We start from the raw sequence: 23,009 nt of genomic DNA on the forward strand, positions 1-23,009 counted from the left end.
CATCACCCACCTACTAGTCGTGTGTTGGCAATACCATGGGCCGACAGAGGGGGCAACAAGTCAGAGTCCCGTCCATTCAAGAATCGGATATCGACAATGAATCAGTGACGTCGGTCCAACCTCCTCATCGCTGTTCCAACCGACCTGGTGCTGGTGCTGGAGGAAGGAATTCTCAGCTAGAGAAGATAGGAAATGCTATTCAGGCTCCAGCCAGAGCAGCTGGAAAATTGAAGGTTCAGAACATCGTCCTGTTTGACGAACCTGAAAATGCGATGGCCCCAGTGGCAAAAAAGAAGAGGAAAGGAAAAGTTTCTCAGGATAGAAACTTAAGTGCAATAGTAAGTACCCGCTTGGTTGATGTTCATTTCTGTAACTGCACCATCACGGCAGTACCATCAATTCTTGACTATCTCAGTACTAATGTTTGGCATTTAGCAAGAGGCATCTGAGTCAGGCCCTAGTGCTGCAGGTCCTGCATCTGCTCTACACATCACAGATAAAGGAAGGTTTGGTTTACAGGGTCATCCAGTTCTCTCAACATATGTTGGTTCCAAGCCACTCCAGTCTTACCAAACGTATCCTCAGCCTGACTTAACGATATCTCCTGCCCGGCCCTATACCTCTCAAGGTGCTTCTCACAGCATCTCTTGTGGTATTTCTTGTGGTGGTTCTTGGCATGGTGGTTCTCGCGGTGGTTCTTGCAGTGTCTCTCGCGGCGCCTTGCATGGCGCTCCTCATGACCATCAGGCTGCTGGAACCAGGACTCCAGCTGTCCAGCATCCTATTAGTGCTTGTATTGTTCCTCGTAGTGTCTCTCAATCTGTTACCAAACAATGCTCGGGCTCAACTGTTCCTGTTCTCAACACTGCTGTCCAGTGGGAGCCATCAGTGACCATGACCCCCTGCCATACCTTTGCTCACACTGGAACTGAAGAAGGTCGTGAAGAGGCAGACATTGAAGAGGACATTGAAGAGGACATTGAAGAGGATGCCGTGTCTAACGAGGGTGGTGATTTTGCGGAAGATGATGATGTCGATAACGAGCTTGAGGGTGGAGATTTCACACAAGACGATGATGCCAATGACCTTATGGAGCATGAGGAGGATTTCTACGAGAGTGACACTGTCATGCACCCCCCACGACATGGTGACCAAACCTATCCTGGCAGCAAGCAAGTTAGACGCCCTATGCAAGCACCTGATCTCAGTCTGTATTCGCAGGATGAGGATTCTGATGGTGCAGGAGTGGCTGGCATGGACCGTGATTATCAGAACAACCGCACCACTAGAAGGATGGCGCCAAAGCAATCAAGTCTTCAGAGTGCTAACAAACAAGTTCTGAGTCGTTTGAACACTCCCGTAGTCGTAAGTACTCACCCATACTATCACCTTGTACTAACATTATTTTTCAGCCGAATATCGATTATGATATCCTCCAGGCCCACCACATGAAAAACCGTCCACCACATTCTCCGTCCCCTACGTATTTGAGCAGCATATGGAGCCACCATCCAAAGGCTAAGCACGTTCACACAAGAACCTCGCTGTCAAGTAACGACTCCAATCAGCAGGACAACTTGGAGGATCTCAATGAGGTCGATATCAACAATGGGAGGCGTCACCGCACCAAGAAAGCGAAGGGTGCTGCTAACAATCGTGATGCAACTAATGTTGGGTTCTACTCCTCACTCTGGCAAAAACTTCTTGACCGTGCGAAGGCTAATTTCAGGCTTTATATTGTTACTTCAGTCCCATTCCCTGACAAAGAGAAATCCATTGGTGGTACCGGAGTCTGTGGTGAAGTGATCGCGGAAGCAATCATACAGTGGCAAGAACAGAAACACAAACTCGAGAAAGGTATTTTCTCGCATTGCAATGCTACCACACACTGACACACATACAAAGGTTACTACCCCGAGTTCAAAACGGGGATGGCTACTGTGGTGAGCGCTCCAAGTTGCACTAACTTATGTTTCCATTAACGAGGTCACACAGATTTAGGTCTTTAATGATGCCGCGACATTCCGCAGCAAGATCAAACAAATTGTACTTACTGTTGTTCCAATGGCATATGAACTTGCCCTCGGTGTCAACAGGAACATGATTGAAAGTGTCAAACTCAAGGCAACTGGTTTGTTGAAAAAAGCAATGTATTTGCATGGCCATCCTGATTCTGAGGTACTACGTCCTTCATCATCCTTGATCCTCAATTCTAAACATCTTGTAGGGTCGTGCATCTAACTTTGCAAACGACACAGTCCGCATCGTTTGCCATAAGTCATTTTATGACAATGGATCCAAATCGCTAAAGCAATTTGCCGAGTTTCAGAAGACCATCCTGCCCACAGTGCTCTTCCTCGTTGGGACTATTGTGAGTGCGCTTGTAGTATGCTTAAGTGCGTTCACTGATTCTGAGTTTATCCCACCAAGATTTGCAATATTATATATATCTACAGTAAGTATGGCCAGGTAAATGGCGCCAAGCAAACACCTATCGAGGATTCGGAGACTTCATACAATTGTATTTCAACGCTGTTCGACCGCACGAACAAAGATGCATATCACGGACCAAAACTACGTCAAATGCTTAAATCTTGGGCATTGGAAGGCATATAAGTTTCGACATAGTTTTTCACAGCGGTAGCAGTATATTGACCATCAAGTTACTAGGAACGTACATGGCACTGGCCTTGGTGCTGACGAAGGTGACGATGGCTCAGAGTGGGACATTGATCTCACGTAGTTCTACATACCACTAGTCCTTTCATTGTTTTATTTCAAATTGAATTATCATTGAAGTTAGCTTTCGTATCATTGCGTGCAAGAACAGTAGCAGTACTGGTAATATAGTAGTGTAATATCAAGAGTGCTACAGAACACCATGCGCCGCTGTATGACACTGTATAGCAACTTTTGCTATACAGTGTCATACAGCGCTACAATGTTGTGCAGCGCTATGCCGTACTCGGTAACTAACGGTCACTGTACCTGACTGCATGACGCATCTGGATTATGTACTGTGGCTCGGCTGCGCATGGGGGGACCTCTCTGTGAACCCTGAGTCACTGTACAGCAACATGCAGTGCCACCTACCCCATTTGGGTTTTGCTGATGTCATCCTCATACATTACTTGATTGCAAGTGGTAATTACAATGATTCATGTATGGCAATTAACTGATGATCACAATCTATTTAATGTATGATTATGTCAGTATAGACTCGACCGTGGGGCTGGGATTCAAGAAGGAGCCTGCTGGTGTGTTAGAATTGAGCAGTCTCAATTTAAAAGCCAAGTTTCTCGGAGTATATATGGTCATATTTAGCGGCAGCAGAATTAGATCCGTCTACAATCGCCAAGGCCACAACGCCAAGAACTGATGGGTTCATTGATGACAGATGAAAAGATGAAGGATATAGGGATACACATACGCAAAAGCTGAAAGGCAGTACTTCTTTTGCAGCCCGGTCACTTATCGTCGTCCGCTTTGGAGGCACAAGTCACATAACAGACGGAATTGAGTTGCGACACAGTAACGAAATCATTGGAAGAGCACAAACATATTGAAGTACACGACAGCAGCCAACGTTCAAGAACAAATTTAAAGTCAGAGGTAAACAATTGGAACACAAAGGAAATATCCAAAAGATCATATCTCAAACCTGATCGATGCTGAAGACTCCGGTGGAGGGCTCATACGTGATGTTCCACGTAGTATTGTCATCTAGAGCAGCAAGATCTTGTTCGAAGAGACGATCGGTCTCGACTTGACCCTTGATCAAGCTGTTCTCCTGGTAGTCCGTGCCAATATACCCGCGTAGAATCGGAGTAAACTCTGCGTTCAACTTCTGCGCGTGCCCTACGCCGCGCCAAACTAGAGCCGTCTTTGGCATGGCCCCGTCTTGCTCGATGAAACCTGAACAATATGTAGCGCGAGAAATCTCGAGATAGCAGTTATACGTACCGACCCCTATATCCTGTTTGTATGGTGCGCTGTTCGTACATTGAATATTCTTCTTCGGCACCAATGGGTCGGTTTTGGGATCCTAAGCTTGTCTCGCAAACGGACATCGATAATGCCAGTAGGCGTACTTACGGAAAATTGGTATACCTCGCCCTTCTGGGTTAGAATGGTAGATTGCCCAACCTAAGTAGCAGTCCGTGAGATCAACGACAAATTCGTGAATCCATCCGACTCTCACGTCGATAGAAACCTCGGTCGAAGCACTTTGGATGACGTCGTTGGAAACAACAACCTTGGTGAACGCAAGTCTGAGGGGTTCGTCGTAAATTAGCTCTTCGCACAAGCTTCGAGTCGCCCTTACTGTGATCGATACACAATTTCGCAGTGGTAAGCGCCTGCAGGTGTCGGTGCTTATTTAGATAGCCCAAAGCAGTGATAGTATTCACCCACCATCGGCCGCAAATTTCCTGACCCTATTCGAAAAGTCACATCAGCGAGTGAGCGCGACAACAAAGATGAAGACATGAAGGATATACGTACGCAAAAGCCGATGGGTAATACTTCTTGTACAGCTCACCGATAGGCTGATCGTCGAAAGTCAGAAGAAGGTCGATGTTTGCGCCGAGATCCTGGGATTTGAAGGTGAGCTTTTTGACGAAGGCATTTGAATCCATGGTGTAGAGTCGAATTCGAGATTGAAAATACAAGAAATTTGGCGTTCGACGTTCAGACGTGGCCTAATAATTGCTGAGTCCACGCGACGGGTTATATACCACCCTCTGGAAGGACAGCGACCCTGTATCCGTAGAGATCGAATGTGGAAACTAGAAACGGAGAGCCTTTTTCAGGTCAAGTTCAGCATGCTTCACAAACAGCTGACCATTGTTTCAGAGTCCGTCCGTCGACGTACGAAATGATTCTTTTGACGCGTTAGCATTCGCCACTGTGAAGGGTACAAGTGACATACAGGAGCGATTTACGAGACTTCGAACCATTATGCCGTTTGATGAGATCTGCTGGTCCTTGTTCGGAGTAGAGTCATGAAGTGGTAAAGAAGGGTCGTATTGCAACTTGAACTCGATCTGGTTTTCACTCGACTTCTCCGGTGTTACGAGCGCTCCGAACGTCAAAAATGGGATAAGACAGGGTGATGATGATCGGACGCGATTGAACCAAAACATCCACGTGATCGCGGCGGCAATCAGTTGACATCGAACCGCCCTTTCTGCAACTCATGGACGCGCACAACACCGCCGACCACACCTACGCATGCCACTCCCTCGTGTCGGATGTCAGCTTCATTCCACCACCTAATACCTCTTTGTATAAAATATGTCTGTAATCCATCATGCTAAAGAATCAAATATCTTCTTCGGAACGCGAGCAGAATCGAATTCGGATCGGCCGTGCAAGGAAACCGACTTTTGGATTTTCGACACCAAAACACATTTGACGATCTGTTCTGGATGTCCTCAGGATCATGTATACCGCCACATCCCCATGCATCGATTCGGAACTGTCTTAATACCGGTTGTGGATCTGGGGTCAACGTGTACTACAATTACGAGGATGACCTCAAAACGTGAGCCATGCGGATATGATGCGGCCCTTTCCTCCTGATTCATAACTTTACTCATAACAACTACAGATCCCTCTAAACGACTTGATACCCGAGCCCCGTCAAACCTGCAACGGATCCTTGTATGTCACTTGTACCCTTTATGGCAGTGGCGAATAATGTGTCAGACGGTCAGCTGTTTGCAAAGCATGCCGAACTTGAATCGAAAAAGGCCCTCCATTTTAGCTTCCACATTCGACGTCTACGGATACAGCTCCGCTGTCCTTCAGAAGGGTGCAAAGACAGGTATGAATTCAATACAACATGACTACGCCTAATGTCTTCAGCAAGCCCACCTTCATCTCCAGAAACCTTGGCATAGATGCAGAGTTTCTTCTCATGGTACACCGTCACCTTGTTCTTCAACACCTTCCAGATCTGTGCGGCTGCCGTGCCGGCTGTTCAGGCTCACTATCCGTCAGCGGTAGCTGTCTTTTGTAGAGTGATGCTTCCATTAACTCCCTTTACCTTATGTATATACTGCTGTTCAATTTCGCGCGCTCTGTTTGATGTCGTCAACGTCCGTCAGTTATAGGATAATTGTCAGAGTGAGGGTAAAAGGCGGTATCTTCCCAAAGATCGACAATGTGTTCAACCAGTGAGCGAGAATCAATGTATGTACTGCTTTTTCAATTTCACGCTCTCTGTTTTCAGATACCTAATGATTATTTGCCATACATCAATTGGGAATCCGTGTGAAAATGCTGTTACCTGGTGAGGTAGGTCCAATGTATTTGCTAAGCAAGTGGAAATCAATTCGTATCTTGTTTCAAATACTCCGGTGATTTTGTTGTATACTCAATGACTGGCAGTTGTATTGAAAGTTGGCTAGCATTTCAACAGGTTGTAGCCTTGCGCTGCTGCTGTATTTTTATGGTACATCCCCTTCACTTGAAGTTGGGACTCCTCGACAGTTAGTTGTGGGACACTTCATGCCATTAGATATCCAATTGGTGTGTATCATATATCAACCCGGAACTCATGTGAAAAAGTGTAACCTTTGCGCACTGGCCAAGATGTGTTCACCGAGCGGGCAACAAACAACCTATGTCCTACTTCAACTCTCCACATGACCCTCTGTGAGTTTTTAATCCAACACCAAAGTCACAATTTGGTGTAATATGATATTTGTAGTGTTGTGTGAGTATGAGTCCAAAAAAAAACAGCAACTGCAATGGCTGCCCTCTGTGTTGCTGACCTGGTCTATCCAAATCATACTGAAGGTTCCGCACATTATAACTAAAACATCATTTTGGAGATCGTTCAGATTTGTATTGTTGTATGTATGGAACTGCAGGGGTAAACCCCTGGGTGTCAGAGGTCTAACCTGTACCCGTACCCACTAATATGTCTGCATTGATCTACCCTGAGATTTGATGGCAATGGGATCAGAGTGAGCTCAGGGGAGTTTGTCCATGTATCAGATGTCTCGGTGAAATCTTCTGGGTCATCATTGAGATCATCTAGAATGTCTATGTTCAAGTCATCAGGATCGTCATCTGCATCAAATCCCTCTCCCAGATGCGTGACAGCAGAACGAATAAATCCATCTATCTGGCCTTGGAGATGATCTCACTGCTGGGCAACGTCTAATCTCTGTGTCTCCATAGTTCTTTTTCTGATCCTTCAGACCTTGATGAGCAATGCAATTTGAGCCTCCTCGATTGTCAACCCCATTGATATCCATGTTGCCACAGATCTCCGAGATGGTGCTGCATTACAGGCATTACCCTCCTCTAGCAGTCTAAGTTCAATCTCCTTTTTGCTCAGTGCTGAGTGTGACATTAATTCAGACTTCTATGAAGACATGGTCAGCTTAACCTTCTTGATATTTATATTGTAAACATCCATCGATGCAGGATCATTTATTCTGCTGGACTGAGTGATCCTCTCATTGGCCAACCATTCTGTCTTTAAATTGGCAGGTGCTGCTTCACCAAGTCTGTTGAAAGCCTTTTCACTTTTGGCGATGCAATTTTTCACCTGCTTGTATTTACAGCAAAGGGTCCTTTTCATGTGGATCATCTTGCAGAAGTTGGAATCATTCATCTGAAAATCAAGACATTCCTGTCGATGTGGGGAAGACATTCCCTGAGCAGTGGGGGAAATTAGGTTGAGACGTGCCCAGAGAGTCTCCATGATCTCTCCATCTATGTGGCCAATGCCTTCAATGAAATTTGACGCATATCGGACATAGCAGCTGTCCTGATGTCCATGCACATGCCACAACCCGATGCCGGGAATGATGGTCAATTCTGGTACCATTTCAAGAAATCAGCTTCAATCCACCATGTCATAAAAGGTGACAGCCCTGGTAATGCCTTCCATGTTGTGCTGGGCAGCCTTGCAAAGGGTGTAGCCCATGTTCATTTGTCTGCAAACAATGCATGATCAAGAGTCATCATGGCAAGATTAGGTCATTCCACTTCCTTGTCTCGTGGAAGACATAGGGCTACATATTACAGTGACATATTTCCGTATGATATGGGTCACCTGACCTACATAATATACCGTATAAGACTGGGCCAGCGGACTATGGGTCGATGTTATGTATATCCCTGATGTTGACGGATGGGCCAGGAGGGATATTATTTTTGATGGAAACAGGTGGGCCCATCTATGCTGATATTATATATGTCCTCAAAGATGTCAGGTGGGCTGATGTAATGGTTTATTGTATAGATGGGTGGGCCGACATACAGGAATCATTTTGTACATGGGTGGGCCAATGTAAGGGATTTATTGTATAGACGGGTGGGCAGATGGAGGGGGATGTTATATAGATGGGTGGGCCGAGGTAGTGAGATATCTGTCTGACATTCACAGGATTACCGAGTCCCAGATGCCCAAAAACTGAATCCCATTGTGCAACATCCATTCCGGACACCTGAACACCCCAAGCTCAAGACTGGAAACTGGAAACTTGTGAAAATGTGTGAAATTTCTATTTCCTTACACCAAACACATGAACACCTGAACACCCAAAGCCTGAAGCTTGAAAGTCCATTTATCAAATCACTGAGTGCCGAGTGATGATAAACCCAAAGCCTGAGACCCAAAATCCGAAGCCCGAAACCCAAAAACATGGATGCAAAATGACCATTTTTCATTCATTGCACAAATCACCGAGTGTCAAGTGCCAAAATCCGAAACTCGAGACCCAGTACACAAATCACCAAGTACCAAGTGCCAAGGGCCAAACCACAAAGTCCGAAACCTGAAAACATGTATATAACATATCCATTTTTCAGTCATTGCACAAATCACCGAGTGTTGAGTGCCAAAACCCAAAACTTGAAACCCGGTATGCAACATGCCCATTTTTCATTTACATTAAACAAATCATCAAATGCCAAGTGCCAAGGCCCGAACCACGAACCCCAAAAATATGTATACAACATATCCATATTTCCCTCACTGCACAAATCACCAGGTGTCGAGTACTGAAACCCGAAACTTGACACCTGGTACACAAATCACCAAGTGCCGAGTGCCGAGGCCCACGCCCTGATGTCCGAAGCCCGAAACTCGAAGCCTGAAACCCGAAAATATGTATAGAACATATCAATATTTCACTCATTGCACAAATCACTGAGTGTCGAGTGCCAAAACCCAAAACTTGAAGCATGGTACAAAAATCACCAAGTGCCAAGTGGTGAGTGCCAAGGCCTGGTGCCCCAATGTCCGAAGCCCGAAACCTGAAGCCCGAAACCCAAAAATATGTATACAACATATCCATATTTCCCTCACTGCACCAATCACTGAGTGTCAAGTACCGAAACCCGAAACTCAACACCCGGTACACAAATCCCCAAGTGCCATGTGCCGAGGCCTGAGCCCCGATGTCCAAAGCCCAAAACCCAAAACCTGGAACCCAAAAATATCTATATAACATATCAATATTTCCCTCACTGCACCAATCACCAAGTGTCAAGTACTGAAACCCGAAACTCCACACCCGGTACACAAATCACCAAGTGTTGAGTGCCAAGTGCCAAGGCCCAAAACCCAATGTCCGAATCCCAAAACCTGAATCCTGAAACCCGAAAATATGTATATAACATATCAATATTTTACTCATTGCACAAATCACTGAGTGTCGAGTGCCAAAACCCGAAACTTGAAACCCAGTACACAAATCACCAAATGCTGAGTGCTGAGTGCCGAGGCCCAACATCCAAAGCCTGAAACCCAAAGCCTGAAACCCAAAGATATGTATACAACATATCCATATTTCCCTCACTGCACAAATCACCAAGTGTCAAGTACTGAAACCCGAAACTCAACACCCAGTACATGTGACTACAACTGGACATGAATTCTGTATTTGTATGTATTATCCATTGATGTAGGGTTCAAATAACTTATGAATTGTATTGACTACCTAGTGTCAGGACTCGGGACTTGCTAGTCAATATAGGAAAATGATAATGAAAAAATGAAAATTATTATTATGGTTAACTTTCTTAATGAAGGTTGTAGTCCGAGTCTATGTGAGTGTATTGGTGGTCCTACCAAGTATTGGTACTCAGTGTAGTGATGGTTGTGGTGCTGGGCTCAGAACCACTGATTTTCATACTCATGTCATTCTTGTCAATTGGGGATTATGTGAAGGCTACATTAAATGTTAGTCAGTGTCGAGTATGATAATGAATGTATAGTCATACCTCAGTCTGAGAACAAATAGACTGAGGTAGGATGATGCAGGTATGAGGATTATATATTTGTCTGGCATGTTAGCAATGATGTAAAGATGAGGCGTGCATTTGTACATGTGTGCAGTAAGTGAGCATAAAGATAAAAGAATGAAGATTCATAGTGAGACTTGCACATTATGTTGAGATATCCAACATGACAAGCCTGTGATGGGATCAGAGACCTGGAATAACATCCATATATGTTCATTATAATAGCCCTGATAGTTTAGAAAGATCCATGAAGGATTGATGTAATGACAGGCATAGGTGTGAAATGTGACAATAGACATATTTTTACAAAGTCGCATTTATAGATGATTCAGGCCAAAGATTTCATTAAAAATATGTAGGATAGATTGTGAACTACCTAAGGAACCCATACTGCCTACTGCCTTGAGGGTAGGGGGTGGGTGGAAGGGATATAGTGAAAACATGAGTTGACTCAGCATTAAAGTCCTATTATTGCTTTACTGACCATTTTCGATGCTTTGGGTCTTTGAAGTTTCCCACACTCCATTTCTTATCTATTTCACTTCCTCAGTACTCAATTCTTGGTGGATTTGTCTGTAAATTTATGTCTATGATACTTAATATATTTTAAATGTACTCCAGGTTTCTGATCATGAAGATTCAATGTTTTGAAGGTATGGGCCCCTTATCAGGAGAAATGGCAAGTATGCACACTAGCTCACAAACTCCAGCCTATTGTGAGCTGATCTTGGTCATAAGAGGCAATAATATAAGCTATGCTCATTATATATTAAAAGGTTGGATCATGGATGCAAGGGCAAGATACTGAAAATTGTGAAAAATGTCAAAAGTGCAATGGTCTATGCTTACATGTAATAACACTGTCTGTAATATTCAACAATGCGAAAACGAGTAAATATGCACCAGTGGGGATAGATATGACTGGACAGGACATAGGAAGGATGAGTCTGATGCAAAAACATTGGGTCCTGAAACTTTCGGGTCGGGGTCAGGCATCGGGATCAGGATCAGGAATGTCAGGGATGTGTCGGACAAATACTGTTTAACATGAGTATCAAAAACACAGGTTTTGAGCCCAGAGCCGCGACTATCATTACACCAGGTACCGAGTATCAGAACCAAGTACTGAGTACTGATTTCTAAGTACCGAGTACCGAATAATGAAATAACCAATTGACAAGAAAAGACTACCAATACACTCACCTTGACTTGGACTACAACTTTCATTAAGGGAAGTTAAGCATAAAAATAACTTTCATTTTTCATTCTCGCCGATGTTTCAGATTTTTTTAGCTTATATCTTGGTCAAATGATAACCGATGGACAAGAAAAGACTACCAATACACTCACCTAGACTTGGACAACAACTTCCATTTTTTCATTATCTTTGCCTATATTGGCTAGCGAGTCCCGAGTCCGAAGTACCGACACTCGGTAGTCAATACAATCTACATCAATGGATAATACATACAAATACAGAATTCATGTCCATTTGTAGCACCGGGTATTGTGTTTCAGCACTCGACACTCAGTGATTTGTGCCATAAATGAAAAATGGACATGTTACATACATGTTTTTGGGTTTCGGGCCTCGGCACTCGGCACTCAATGATTTGTTTAATGTAAATGAAAAATGGGCATGTTGCACACCAGGTTTTGAGTTTCAGATTTCAGCATTTGACACTTGGTGTTTTATGCAATGAGTGAAAAATGGACATGTTGCACACCAGGTTTCGAGTTTCGGGTTTTGGCACTCAACACTCGGTGATTTGTGCAATGAGTAAAAAATGGAAATATTGCATACATGTTTTTGGGTTTCGGGCTTCAAAATTTGGGCTTCAGATGTCGGGTTTTGGGCCTTGGCACTTGGCACTCTGCACCTGGTGATTTGTGTACCAGGTCTCAAGTTTCGGGTTTTGGTACTTGACACTCAGTGAGTTGTGCAATGAGGGAAAAATGGATATGTTGCATACATATTATCAGGTTTCAGGCTTTGAGGTTTGGGCTTCGGACATCGGGTTTCAGGCCTTCGAACATCAGAGCTCAGGCCTCAGCACTCAGCACTTGGTGATTTGTATACCAGGGTGTCGAGTTTCAGGTTTCGGTACTGGACACTCCATGATTTGTGCAATAAGGGAAATATGAATATGTTGTATACATATTTTTGGGTTTCAGGCTTCGGGGTTTGGTCTTTGGACATCAGGGCTTGGGCCTTGGCACTTGGCACTTGGTGATTTGTGTACCGGGTGTCGAGTTTTGGGTTTTGGTACTTGACACTCGGTGATTGGTGCAGTGAGGGAAATATGGATATGTTGTATACATATTTTCGGGTTTCAGGCTTCGGGTTTTGGGCTTCAAACATCGGGGTGCGGGCCTCAGCACTTGGTGATTTGTTTAATGTAAATGAAAAATGGGCATGTTGCATACCAGGTTTCAAGTTTTGGGTTTTGGCACTTGATACTCAGTGATTTGTGCAATGACTAAAAAATGGATATGTTATATACATGTTGTCAGGTTTCGGACTTTGGGTTTTGGGCCTCGGACTTTGGGGTTTGGCCCTCGGCACTTGGTACTTGGTGATTTGTGTACTGGGTCTCGAGTTTCGGATTTTGGCACTTGACACTCGGTGATTTGTGCAATGAATGAAAAATGGTCATTTTGCATCCATGTTTTTGGGTTTCGGGCTTCGGATTTTGGGTCTCAGGCTTTGGGTTTATCATCACTCGGCACTCAGTGATTTGATAAATGGACTTTCAAGCTTCAGGCTTTGGGTGTTCAGGTGTTCATGTGTTTGGTGTAAGGAAATAGAAATTTCACACATTTTCACAAGTTTCCAGTTTCCAGTCTTGAGCTTGGGGTGTTCAGGTGTCCAGAATGGATGTTGCACAATGGGATTCAGTTTTTGGGCATCTGAGACTCGGTAATCTGTGAATGTCAGACAGATATCTCACTACCTCAGCCCACCCATCTATATAACATCCCCCTCCATCGGCCCACCCATCTATATAATGGGTATTCCACCACTCCCTCAGCCCATCCGTCTACAAAATGATTCCAGTATGTCAGCCCACCTGTCTATACAATAAACCCTTACATCAGCCCACCCGTCTATATAATACATATTCCACCACTCCCTCAGCACACCCATGTACAAAATAATTCCTGTATGTTGGCCCACCCATCTATACAATAAACCATTACATTGGCCCACCCGAAATCTTTGGGGATATATATAATATCAGCATAGATGGGCCCACCCGTCTCCATCGGAAATAATATCCCTCCCCAGCCCATCTGTCAATATCAGGGATATACATAATATCGGCCCATAGTCCGCTGGCCTGTCTTAGATGGGATATTATGTAGGTCGGGTGACCCATATAATACGGAATTTGTCACTGAAGGGGCTCTATCATTGACAAATACCCTACTGCTGACTATTCTACTGTGTCCGATACATGGACAATCGAAGATCAGGTTATTGAGAAAGTCGATTATGTCCAGGCCGTGCAAACCAAGCCTCTCGAGCGAGCCTGGACAATTGTGTGATTGATCTGTGCATCAAATCAGTGGCGTGACAGGTTTCGTGACTGCATCCTTAAGGGTAATGAGGATGGTTGGTTTTGAGATGACAAGGATGACTCTATACAGCTCCTGGTCATAGAACTCCTCCTCAATGAGCCCACTAGATGGGACTAAGCATACATCATGATTAACCGTTTGTGGACACTGCAGCAGGTAAGATTGCACATCATAAAACATACATCATAAACTAATACTGGCTCAGGCAGTAAATGCCTTTTTTGATGCTTGGCCTCAATGCAGCATATCCAACAAAAGATTTAGTGATGTTGATCGGCAGTTCCTTCAGGACCTGGAAGTGATCTTGGAGGTAAGTACTGATGTGTTCAAAGCTCGTGATCTAATTTAACATTTCATATCAGGCACCGCATGCCGCCCAGCAAAAACTCTCCAATGAAAGCACTCCCTTACTGAGCCATGCCGTTCCAACTTTTGAAGAGTTGATCAATAGCTGGGAGTCTCTTGGCCAGCACGTACCTCACTGTAAGCCTATTGTCGACATAGGCTTAACCTGGGCAAGCAAATACACTGACCGGATGAGTGCAACACATGCTTATTCTGTCGCTATGTGTCAGTCCCATGTTTTGTTTTAATAAATATTGATCTCATGATTACTTTCATAGTTATCGACCCTGCGATGCAGATGTCTTGGATGAACAATCTATGGGAGAAGGACCATGTTACTGAAGCCAATGAGTTTATCTTGAAGCTGGTATGTCTATGTTGTAAATAAATGCACAAAATTGGATTGATTTTTTCTGCAGATGCATAGCAAAAGAGCAGAAGACACTGATCCTGCACATTCTCAACCTGTAGTAGCCCCACGACTGCTGCCACGCACACTAGGCTCATGTCACTATGGACTTCCCATGGCACATGCACATGTGCTGCATCAACACGGTGGTGGTCAAACAGTAGATCAGGAGTTCGCTGCTTATGCCACGGCTACGCTTAGTCCTCATGGAATAGACATACTTGCATTCTGGAATGTGAGTCCGTTACCTCTTCAAGTCACACCCTTTTCATTAACCACGAGCTGTTGACTAGGCTTTGCAGTCCATATTCCCGACTATATTTTTAATTGCCATGGACTACGCTCCAGTACAAGCCTCTGCGGTGCCGTGCGAGCGAGTATTTTCATCCAGCAGCGAAACCCATTCGAAGAAAAGGAATTGCCTCAGTCCTGTTTTGATGGAAGCATTGCAGATGGTCAAGTTTTTTCTCAAGAAAGAATGGCTTAACTTTACGAAAGGTTGGGCAGCCTCTCAACGGGACATGGAACATGGGGTGGTATATGACATGGGCTCCTTTGACATCTACCCACAGCGCAAATGACGCTCTTCTTAGAGCTATCACAGAGGAGGAGTGTGACAATATCGAGGACACTGCTATCATCTACGACAAGTGACCCTTACTTCTATGACTTTCTTTTGTCTGGCATCTACTGTTTTGCCTCTCGCCTGTTGTTTGCACTATCTTGCTCATTGTTGTGCTGATTTTGATTTCAATGCTTTATCTGTTTCTCACCAGCCACACAGTGACCAGCTGACAGTGTGCACTTCGCCCGACCCAGTCCCAACCATCCCCGATATCAACACATTGTGATTGCCAGCAAGGAGTTTCAGGGCGGGCTGTACTGACTGTTGTTATAGCCAGGAAAAGCGATGTAGAGTCACATCTTTTGAAGAAAATGTATCTGTATCGATGACCGAACACAATATTTGGTCCCACTCAGCTCGGAAACGCGTGTGGAAATTGGACAAGACCAAAGGACTGCACAGAGTTAGGTCAGTGAGTTTTTCACTGTTAGAGGCAAAACAATGATATCAGCCAGGACAAAGATGGAGAGCCTCCTGGAAATGTCTGTGCAGGACTTGAGGTCTACTAGTCATGAGGAAGCTTTGTCAGCTTTTGATTCAGAGCTGTTGTCGCTGTCCCAGTCAGAACTTGCTTCTCCGAATACCGTGGTTGTTCCATCTTATACAGGCGAAGATGGTTGTTCACTTTTGATGCTTGATCAATTTTGACTAACATTGTTTCCAGGCGATCATCAGCTCGCTGAAGAGGTAACTGAGGACAAACTCAGGAGAGTGAGGCATCAACTCGAACCTGGCGATGTCATTGAGGTTGTTAGCACTGTCTGCCAAGTATCCGGTGTCAATTCCTTTCATAAGCAATCAAATTGCTGACTTGCTCACTGGCATTCTCAATCGTTGATTCCTAGTTGGCATGTTGATCTTCGGGCATACCCACCTGTACATGTTAGAAGGACTCGTGGAGAATAGTGAAGGCAAAGTTATTGATGCAGGTGATGCGCCGGAAGGATTGTTCCTCATATCCGGAAGTGCCGTGGACGTTCGGAACTCGCAGCGGGCTCAACGATGGTATAGAGAACACTTTTCTATTCTATCTTTTGTCATACTAAATATCTTCTGTGACAGGTCATTAGAGCAAGTTTCAGGCTTCTCTGACAGGATGTTCCATTTCCAGGATGTAGGGTGAGATGCGTCACTCACTGCATTTCACTTTACTAATCCAGTTGTCAGGTTCGAGATCTTCTTCAAAGATAGCTGCACACTGCTGGTTATTTTCCTTGATAAGTCACGTCGCCAAGTGGCTTCCCAGATGTTTTTGTCGATAGCCTTGAAAATGAGGACATCCGACCCCAGTTTGACACCTAGATCTATTGGAAACTCACTATACTAACTTGAGCAGTGCTGACAAAGAGCCATTTCACTACGGAACACACTTCAGCTCGTAAGTTTGTTCTATTTGCCCATATTTTTTTCTTGACACCGAGTACAGATCGATGATCGTTTGCCACTTCAATATTCACATGCAGCCATTTACCAATATGTTCAAGACGCTACAGGTATGTTCCTTTTTGGTGCAGAAAAACATCTATGTATCTCCTCAGGGAGGAAACTGGAATTTTCCCGACAGGCTTTTTGCATTAGTCTTTAGTTGGAACCAGGATGTGGGGCAACATATAATGATTTATACTTCAGTGATATCAGGAGAACATATTCTTCAGCGTCGCATGACATACGAGGGGATGTGCATGAATTAATACCCGAATTCTTTACTTGCTCGGAGTAAGTCCTCTGATTGCTCTGTTCCGTTCAAATTGATAATGATTACTATATTCAGATTCCTCAAGAATTCATCAAATCTCAACTTTGGTATCTCTCAAGCTACCAGAGAATGGTGCTGTTTGATCTATGGATTGAAGGTGGGTGTTGCAGGGTGATTCGCGCATGATGCTGATGGCTTCGCCTTTGATCTTGTCGTAGAATTGCTGTTTGAGTGCAGCTTTGCTTAACAGAAGGGTTCTGATTGTGCTGTTTCGCGTCAGAAACGGTTTGTGTCCTAAGGGGTAACCTGTACATGAATCACACAGATATCACAGAGCCCTTTGTTGATCCTGCTACTGGCACTGAGACATGCAAGAATGTGTTCATAATTTTTGCACATGGTGACGCCTTACTTGCGAAGCTACGGAAAGTGGCAGAGTGCATGCATCATTCACATTTCTGTTGTACAACTACCGACTCATCCTAGGGGTAGTAATCAGAATGCACATCATTGCAAGTCCAAGAAGGGAGAGTACAAGGGGATGGGGGATTCATTGCGGAAGGAGACGACCAACCTTACATTCCTCATATCCCTCGACAGAGCAAGCATGGCGTTCGGTGCATTTGCATTTGCATGCACATTATTGTTGCTACTAACCGAAATAGTTCAATCATCTTTAGGATATGCTGTAGAATGCACTCACTCATTCTCTCAGACCCTGAACCCGAGTACCTTCGCCAATGCAATCTGAAACTTCAACGGACGCCCCGACACATAAACAAATGTCACTTCTCAATCCTGCGAACCTCTCGTCTCCCCCAACATCTCTGCATTCCTCGCTGTCACCTGCTTGGCTTTCCTGGTGTGTGCGATATGGACCTATTTTTGGACTTAACGCACGTCCAAACATCACAAAGGTACAATGTACCACCATTTGGGGTGCCATTTTTGTTGTATGTGAAGGATCTTGGGAACTAAGTCGTTTACTTGGATTGTTGATAATTAATCGATAATGTTTCTAAATTTAATCTCATTTCTAAATTTAAATTACGCCAAAATTATCTACACAGGCTTGAGCCAGCTTGCAGCTACTTGCCGTGGCTGTATAAGCCGGACCGAGTTTCGATTACGTAAGCAGCGTGACTTGTGAGTTTCGGTCAAGCCCGAGAATCAGAGCCGGCTTTAGCCGGCGCTAGCTGTGGCAACACTAACATTGCCAGACAGACATTTAAATTTGCTAAACCATTACTACTGTGACAGGTCCTGGTATAAAGGATGTTTGTCACCTGTATCATAAGACGGGTCAGGAACTACTTGGAACATTTTAATTTGAAAACACGAGTTGTACAACAAACGGGAACAGTTGACAAGATAATAACATCAAAACAGCACAAAACGAAGTAATTGACGGCAGCCAACATTTGAAAAAGGTTCATGAAAAGCAATGTTGAACCTCGCTCGTTATCTCCTCATCGATCCTAAAACTTCTGGCGGTCTCATCGTATGTGACGACCCACGTGGTATGTTTATCGAGAGTACTGAGGTCTTGGTCGAAAAGACAGCTACTGTGAATTGGGCCCTTGATCAAGCCATTCTGCCGGTAGGTGCAAGCATTAATATAACCTCTCAGACGCGGAACAAATTCCACATTCAACGTCTGCCCGTGCTCCACGCCGTGCCAAACCAGAGCCGATGTGGGCACGTCCCCTTCCTGTTCAATGAAACCTGAACAATATATAGGGCGAGAAATTTCAAGATAGCAATTATACGTGCCAACGCCTATATCCTCCTTGGACGGTGAATTGTTTATACATTGAATATTTTTCTTCGGCACCGAGGGGTCGGTTTGGGGATCCTGGGGTTGTCTCGCAAACGGATATTGAGAAGGCAAGTAAGCGTACTTACGGAGAAATGGAATATTTGATTGTTCATGTTTAAAGTAGTAGATTGCCCGACCTAAGTAGCAGTCCATGAAACCAGCGGCAAATCCGTGAGTCCTTCCTACTCTCACCTGAACAGCAACCTCGGTCGAGGCACTTTGGATGATATCATGGGAAACAACAACTTTGGTGAACGCAAGTCTGAGAGGCACATTGTAAATTAGCTTTCCACATGGAGTTCGAATGACCCTTACTGTGATCGATATGTAATATGCGCGCGGTGGATGCCTGTCAGTATGAGTGTTTATTTAGATAGCACAAGGCACTGATAATGTTCACCCACCTGTATCCGTAGACGTCGAATGTGGAAGCTAAAATGGAGGGCCTTTTTCGATTCAAGTTCGGCATGCTTTGCAAACAGCTGACCGTCTGACACATTATTCGCCACTGCCATAAAGGGTACAAGTGACATACAAGGATCCGTTGCAGGTTTGACGGGGCTCGGGTATCAAGTCGTTTAGAGGGATCTGTAGTTGTTATGAGTAAAGTTATGAATCAGGAGGAAAGGGCCGCATCATATCCGCATGGCTCACGTTTTGAGGTCATCCTCGTAATTGTAGTACACGTTGACCCCAGATCCACAACCGGTATTAAGACAGTTCCGAATCGATGCATGGGGATGTGGCGGTATACATGATCCTGAGGACATCCAGAACAGATCGTCAAATGTGTTTTGGTGTCGAAAATCCAAAAGTCGGTTTCCTTGCACGGCCGATCCGAATTCGATTCTGCTCGCGTTCCGAAGAAGATATTTGATTCTTTAGCATGATGGATTACAGACATATTTTATACAAAGAGGTATTAGGTGGTGGAATGAAGCTGACATCCGACACGAGGGAGTGGCATGCGTAGGTGTGGTCGGCGGTGTTGTGCGCGTCCATGAGTTGCAGAAAGGGCGGTTCGATGTCAACTGATTGCCGCCGCGATCACGTGGATGTTTTGGTTCAATCGCGTCCGATCATCATCACCCTGTCTTATCCCATTTTTGACGTTCGGAGCGCTCGTAACACCGGAGAAGTCGAGTGAAAACCAGATCGAGTTCAAGTTGCAATACGACCCTTCTTTACCACTTCATGACTCTACTCCGAACAAGGACCAGCAGATCTCATCAAACGGCATAATGGTTCGAAGTCTCGTAAATCGCTCCTGTATGTCACTTGTACCCTTCACAGTGGCGAATGCTAACGCGTCAAAAGAATCATTTCGTACGTCGACGGACGGACTCTGAAACAATGGTCAGCTGTTTGTGAAGCATGCTGAACTTGACCTGAAAAAGGCTCTCCGTTTCTAGTTTCCACATTCGATCTCTACGGATACAGGGTCGCTGTCCTTCCAGAGGGTGGTATATAACCCGTCGCGTGGACTCAGCAATTATTAGGCCACGTCTGAACGTCGAACGCCAAATTTCTTGTATTTTCAATCTCGAATTCGACTCTACACCATGGATTCAAATGCCTTCGTCAAAAAGCTCACCTTCAAATCCCAGGATCTCGGCGCAGACATCGACCTTCTTCTGACTTTCGACGATCAGCCTATCGGTGAGCTGTACAAGAAGTATTACCCATCGGCTTTTGCGTACGTATATCCTTCATGTCTTCATCTTTGTTGTCGCGCTCACTCGCTGATGTGACTTTTCGAATAGGGTCAGGAAATTTGCGGCCGATGGTGGGTGAATACTATCACTGCTTTGGGCTATCTAAATAAGCACCGACACCTACAGGCGCTTACCACTGCGAAATTGTGTATCGATCACAGTAAGGGCGACTCGAAGCTTGTGCGAAGAGCTAATTTACGACTGAACCCCTCAGACTTGCGTTCACCAAGGTTGTTGTTTCCAACGACGTCATCCAAAGTGCTTCGACCGAGGTTTCTATCGACGTGAGAGTCGGATGGATTCACGAATTTGTCGTTGATCTCACGGACTGCTACTTAGGTTGGGCAATCTACCATTCTAACCCAGAAGGGCGAGGTATACCAATTTTCCGTAAGTACGCCTACTGGCATTATCGATGTCCGTTTGCGAGACAAGCTTAGGATCCCAAAACCGACCCATTGGTGCCGAAGAAGAATATTCAATGTACGAACAGCGCACCATACAAACAGGATATAGGGGTCGGTACGTATAACTGCTATCTCGAGATTTCTCGCGCTACATATTGTTCAGGTTTCATCGAGCAAGACGGGGCCATGCCAAAGACGGCTCTAGTTTGGCGCGGCGTAGGGCACGCGCAGAAGTTGAACGCAGAGTTTACTCCGATTCTACGCGGGTATATTGGCACGGACTACCAGGAGAACAGCTTGATCAAGGGTCAAGTCGAGACCGATCGTCTCTTCGAACAAGATCTTGCTGCTCTAGATGACAATACTACGTGGAACATCACGTATGAACCCTCCACCGGAGTCTTCAGCATCGATCAGGTTTGAGATATGATCTTTTGGATATTTCCTTTGTGTTCCAATTGTTTACCTCTGACTTTAAATTTGTTCTTGAACGTTGGCTGCTGTCGTGTACTTCAATATGTTTGTGCTCTTCCAATGATTTCGTTACTGTGTCGCAACTCAATTCCGTCTGTTATGTGACTTGTGCCTCCAAAGCGGACGACGATAAGTGGCCGGGCTGCAAAAGAAGTACTGCCCCTTCAGCTTTTGCGTATGTGTATCCCTATATCCTTCATCTTTTCATCTGTCATCAATGAACCCATCAGTTCTTGGCGTTGTGGCCTTGGCGATTGTAGACGGATCTAATTCTGCTGCCGCTAAATATGACCATATATACTCCGAGAAACTTGGCTTTTAAATTGAGACTGCTCAATTCTAACACACCAGCAGGCTCCTTCTTGAATCCCAGCCCCACGGTCGAGTCTATACTGACATAATCATACATTAAATAGATTGTGATCATCAGTTAATTGCCATACATGAATCATTGTAATTACCACTTGCAATCAAGTAATGTATGAGGATGAGGATCCATGTGGATCCCTAGCTCTGGTAATATATCACTCATGTATTACTGATGTATCACTCTTGTTACTCTGTTATTACCACTTACAATCAAGTAATGCATGAAGATGAGGATCCATGTGGATCCCTAGCTCTGGTAATATATCACTCATGTATCACTCTTGTTACCCCCCAAAACAGGACCAGGTGCCAGGTAGTGATATATCACTAATTTATCACTCTGGTTACCCCTACAGGACACAGGTAGTGATATATCACTAATGTATGACTCTCAATACCCACAAAAACAGGACAGGGGACCTTGGATGCATTCAGTACCCTTTTGTACCTGTCACATAGGTTTAGTACCTTACTTCTGCTTCCTTGTGCTTACTTATCCTTTTCCATGCCTTTTGTACCTTATTATCCTTCTGTATTTTTACCAAATCCCACCGCGGTTGCCATTTTTCATCAAGTCCAAACATCACGTGATACACAGAAAATTTGATTGAAGTCTGAGCCGCCCACAGTTCTGATTTTACTAACCAGACATTTTATATAACATATGCTGACAAATTTTATATTACAACACCAGCAGGATAATTCTCAGCATTTTAGAAGCTTGTGTATGAGATCAAGAATATAAACTAGCTAAATAAGTAGAATATGAGACCTAGTTGTATCACAAGATGAGCTCGGAGAGTTGGAACAAGTCAAACATGTTGATTTCTAATGGTTGTTATTTAGTACATGACTGATACATGACTGATATATCACTCACTTTGCAGATGCTCCATGAGTCAGAGACTTTGGCGCTTCTTCGATGCTGAATTCTCTTTGCCGATGGAGTCAGCACCTCATTGCAGGTTGACTCCTTGCGCTCTTGTTTTGGTCGTCCCAACGCAAGGGACTCATTGTAGAGACTCACATCTCCACAGACCTTCTCTCAAATTCTTCCACTTCCTCACAAACTCCAGCTCTAATCCAAAGGATAGTGTCTTGCGCAATAGTGCACTATATTTTATTCACCTATGATTCCCCATATCTGAATTAGTAAAGTGGCCTGACCGCACTCTCTCTGTCACTTAATTAAGCTTATTTGCATTGGTATCGAGCACCGGCAGTGCGCCCCAGCTCTTTCAGTCACTGTGAGTGTTTTCTCAACAGCCTTGACTTCTCTTCCGGTACGTCTTCCTCCCA

General features: G+C 44.6%; 7 protein-coding genes across 7 annotated transcripts; 3 read left to right on the forward strand and 4 right to left on the reverse strand.

Moving 5' to 3' along the window:
• Positions 1–35: 35 nt before the first annotated feature.
• EDB93DRAFT_1255691 (uncharacterized protein) lies at positions 36–2,616 on the forward strand (the record flags this gene model as incomplete). Its single annotated transcript, XM_041453825.1, has 7 exons — positions 36–338; positions 436–1,365; positions 1,413–1,857; positions 1,906–1,943; positions 2,002–2,178; positions 2,228–2,371; positions 2,431–2,616. 7 exons carry the CDS (start codon positions 36–38, stop codon positions 2,614–2,616), a joined length of 2,223 nt encoding a protein of 740 aa, XP_041302326.1.
• A 1,036-nt stretch (positions 2,617–3,652) lies between these two features.
• EDB93DRAFT_1312034 (uncharacterized protein) lies at positions 3,653–4,637 on the reverse strand (the record flags this gene model as incomplete). The annotated part of the gene is made up of 7 exons (XM_041454850.1): positions 3,653–3,915; positions 3,964–4,045; positions 4,096–4,146; positions 4,202–4,271; positions 4,325–4,358; positions 4,414–4,436; positions 4,504–4,637. 7 exons carry the CDS (start codon positions 4,635–4,637, stop codon positions 3,656–3,658), a joined length of 654 nt encoding a protein of 217 aa, XP_041302327.1.
• A 2,741-nt stretch (positions 4,638–7,378) lies between these two features.
• On the reverse strand, positions 7,379–7,669 carry EDB93DRAFT_1094616 (uncharacterized protein; the record flags this gene model as incomplete). Its single annotated transcript, XM_041446615.1, has 1 exon — positions 7,379–7,669. The coding sequence occupies one exon, from the start codon at positions 7,667–7,669 to the stop codon at positions 7,379–7,381; it is 291 nt and encodes a 96-aa protein (XP_041302328.1).
• A 24-nt stretch (positions 7,670–7,693) lies between these two features.
• EDB93DRAFT_1051776 (uncharacterized protein) lies at positions 7,694–7,855 on the reverse strand (the record flags this gene model as incomplete). The annotated part of the gene is made up of 1 exon (XM_041444691.1): positions 7,694–7,855. A coding segment is annotated over one exon (162 nt), but the record flags the coding sequence as incomplete, so codon positions are not given.
• Positions 7,856–15,555: 7,700 nt separating this feature from the next.
• Positions 15,556–17,677, forward strand: EDB93DRAFT_1108252 (uncharacterized protein; the record flags this gene model as incomplete). Its single annotated transcript, XM_041447819.1, has 10 exons — positions 15,556–15,638; positions 15,686–15,846; positions 15,895–16,005; positions 16,076–16,235; positions 16,293–16,349; positions 16,567–16,608; positions 16,657–16,723; positions 17,002–17,083; positions 17,207–17,363; positions 17,413–17,677. 10 exons carry the CDS (start codon positions 15,556–15,558, stop codon positions 17,675–17,677), a joined length of 1,185 nt encoding a protein of 394 aa, XP_041302330.1.
• A 681-nt stretch (positions 17,678–18,358) lies between these two features.
• On the reverse strand, positions 18,359–19,260 carry EDB93DRAFT_1108253 (uncharacterized protein; the record flags this gene model as incomplete). The annotated part of the gene is made up of 4 exons (XM_041447820.1): positions 18,359–18,651; positions 18,832–18,882; positions 19,061–19,094; positions 19,150–19,260. 4 exons carry the CDS (start codon positions 19,258–19,260, stop codon positions 18,359–18,361), a joined length of 489 nt encoding a protein of 162 aa, XP_041302331.1.
• Positions 19,261–20,307: 1,047 nt separating this feature from the next.
• Positions 20,308–21,290, forward strand: EDB93DRAFT_1312040 (uncharacterized protein; the record flags this gene model as incomplete). Its single annotated transcript, XM_041454851.1, has 7 exons — positions 20,308–20,441; positions 20,509–20,531; positions 20,587–20,620; positions 20,675–20,744; positions 20,800–20,850; positions 20,901–20,982; positions 21,031–21,290. 7 exons carry the CDS (start codon positions 20,308–20,310, stop codon positions 21,288–21,290), a joined length of 654 nt encoding a protein of 217 aa, XP_041302332.1.
• Between the last annotated feature and the right edge of the window lie 1,719 nt (positions 21,291–23,009).

The sequence above is a fragment of the Suillus bovinus genome, assembly GCF_016758785.1.
Source record: "Suillus bovinus strain UH-Sbo-P2 chromosome Unknown EDB93scaffold_99, whole genome shotgun sequence".
Taxonomy (NCBI): domain Eukaryota; kingdom Fungi; phylum Basidiomycota; class Agaricomycetes; order Boletales; family Suillaceae; genus Suillus; species Suillus bovinus.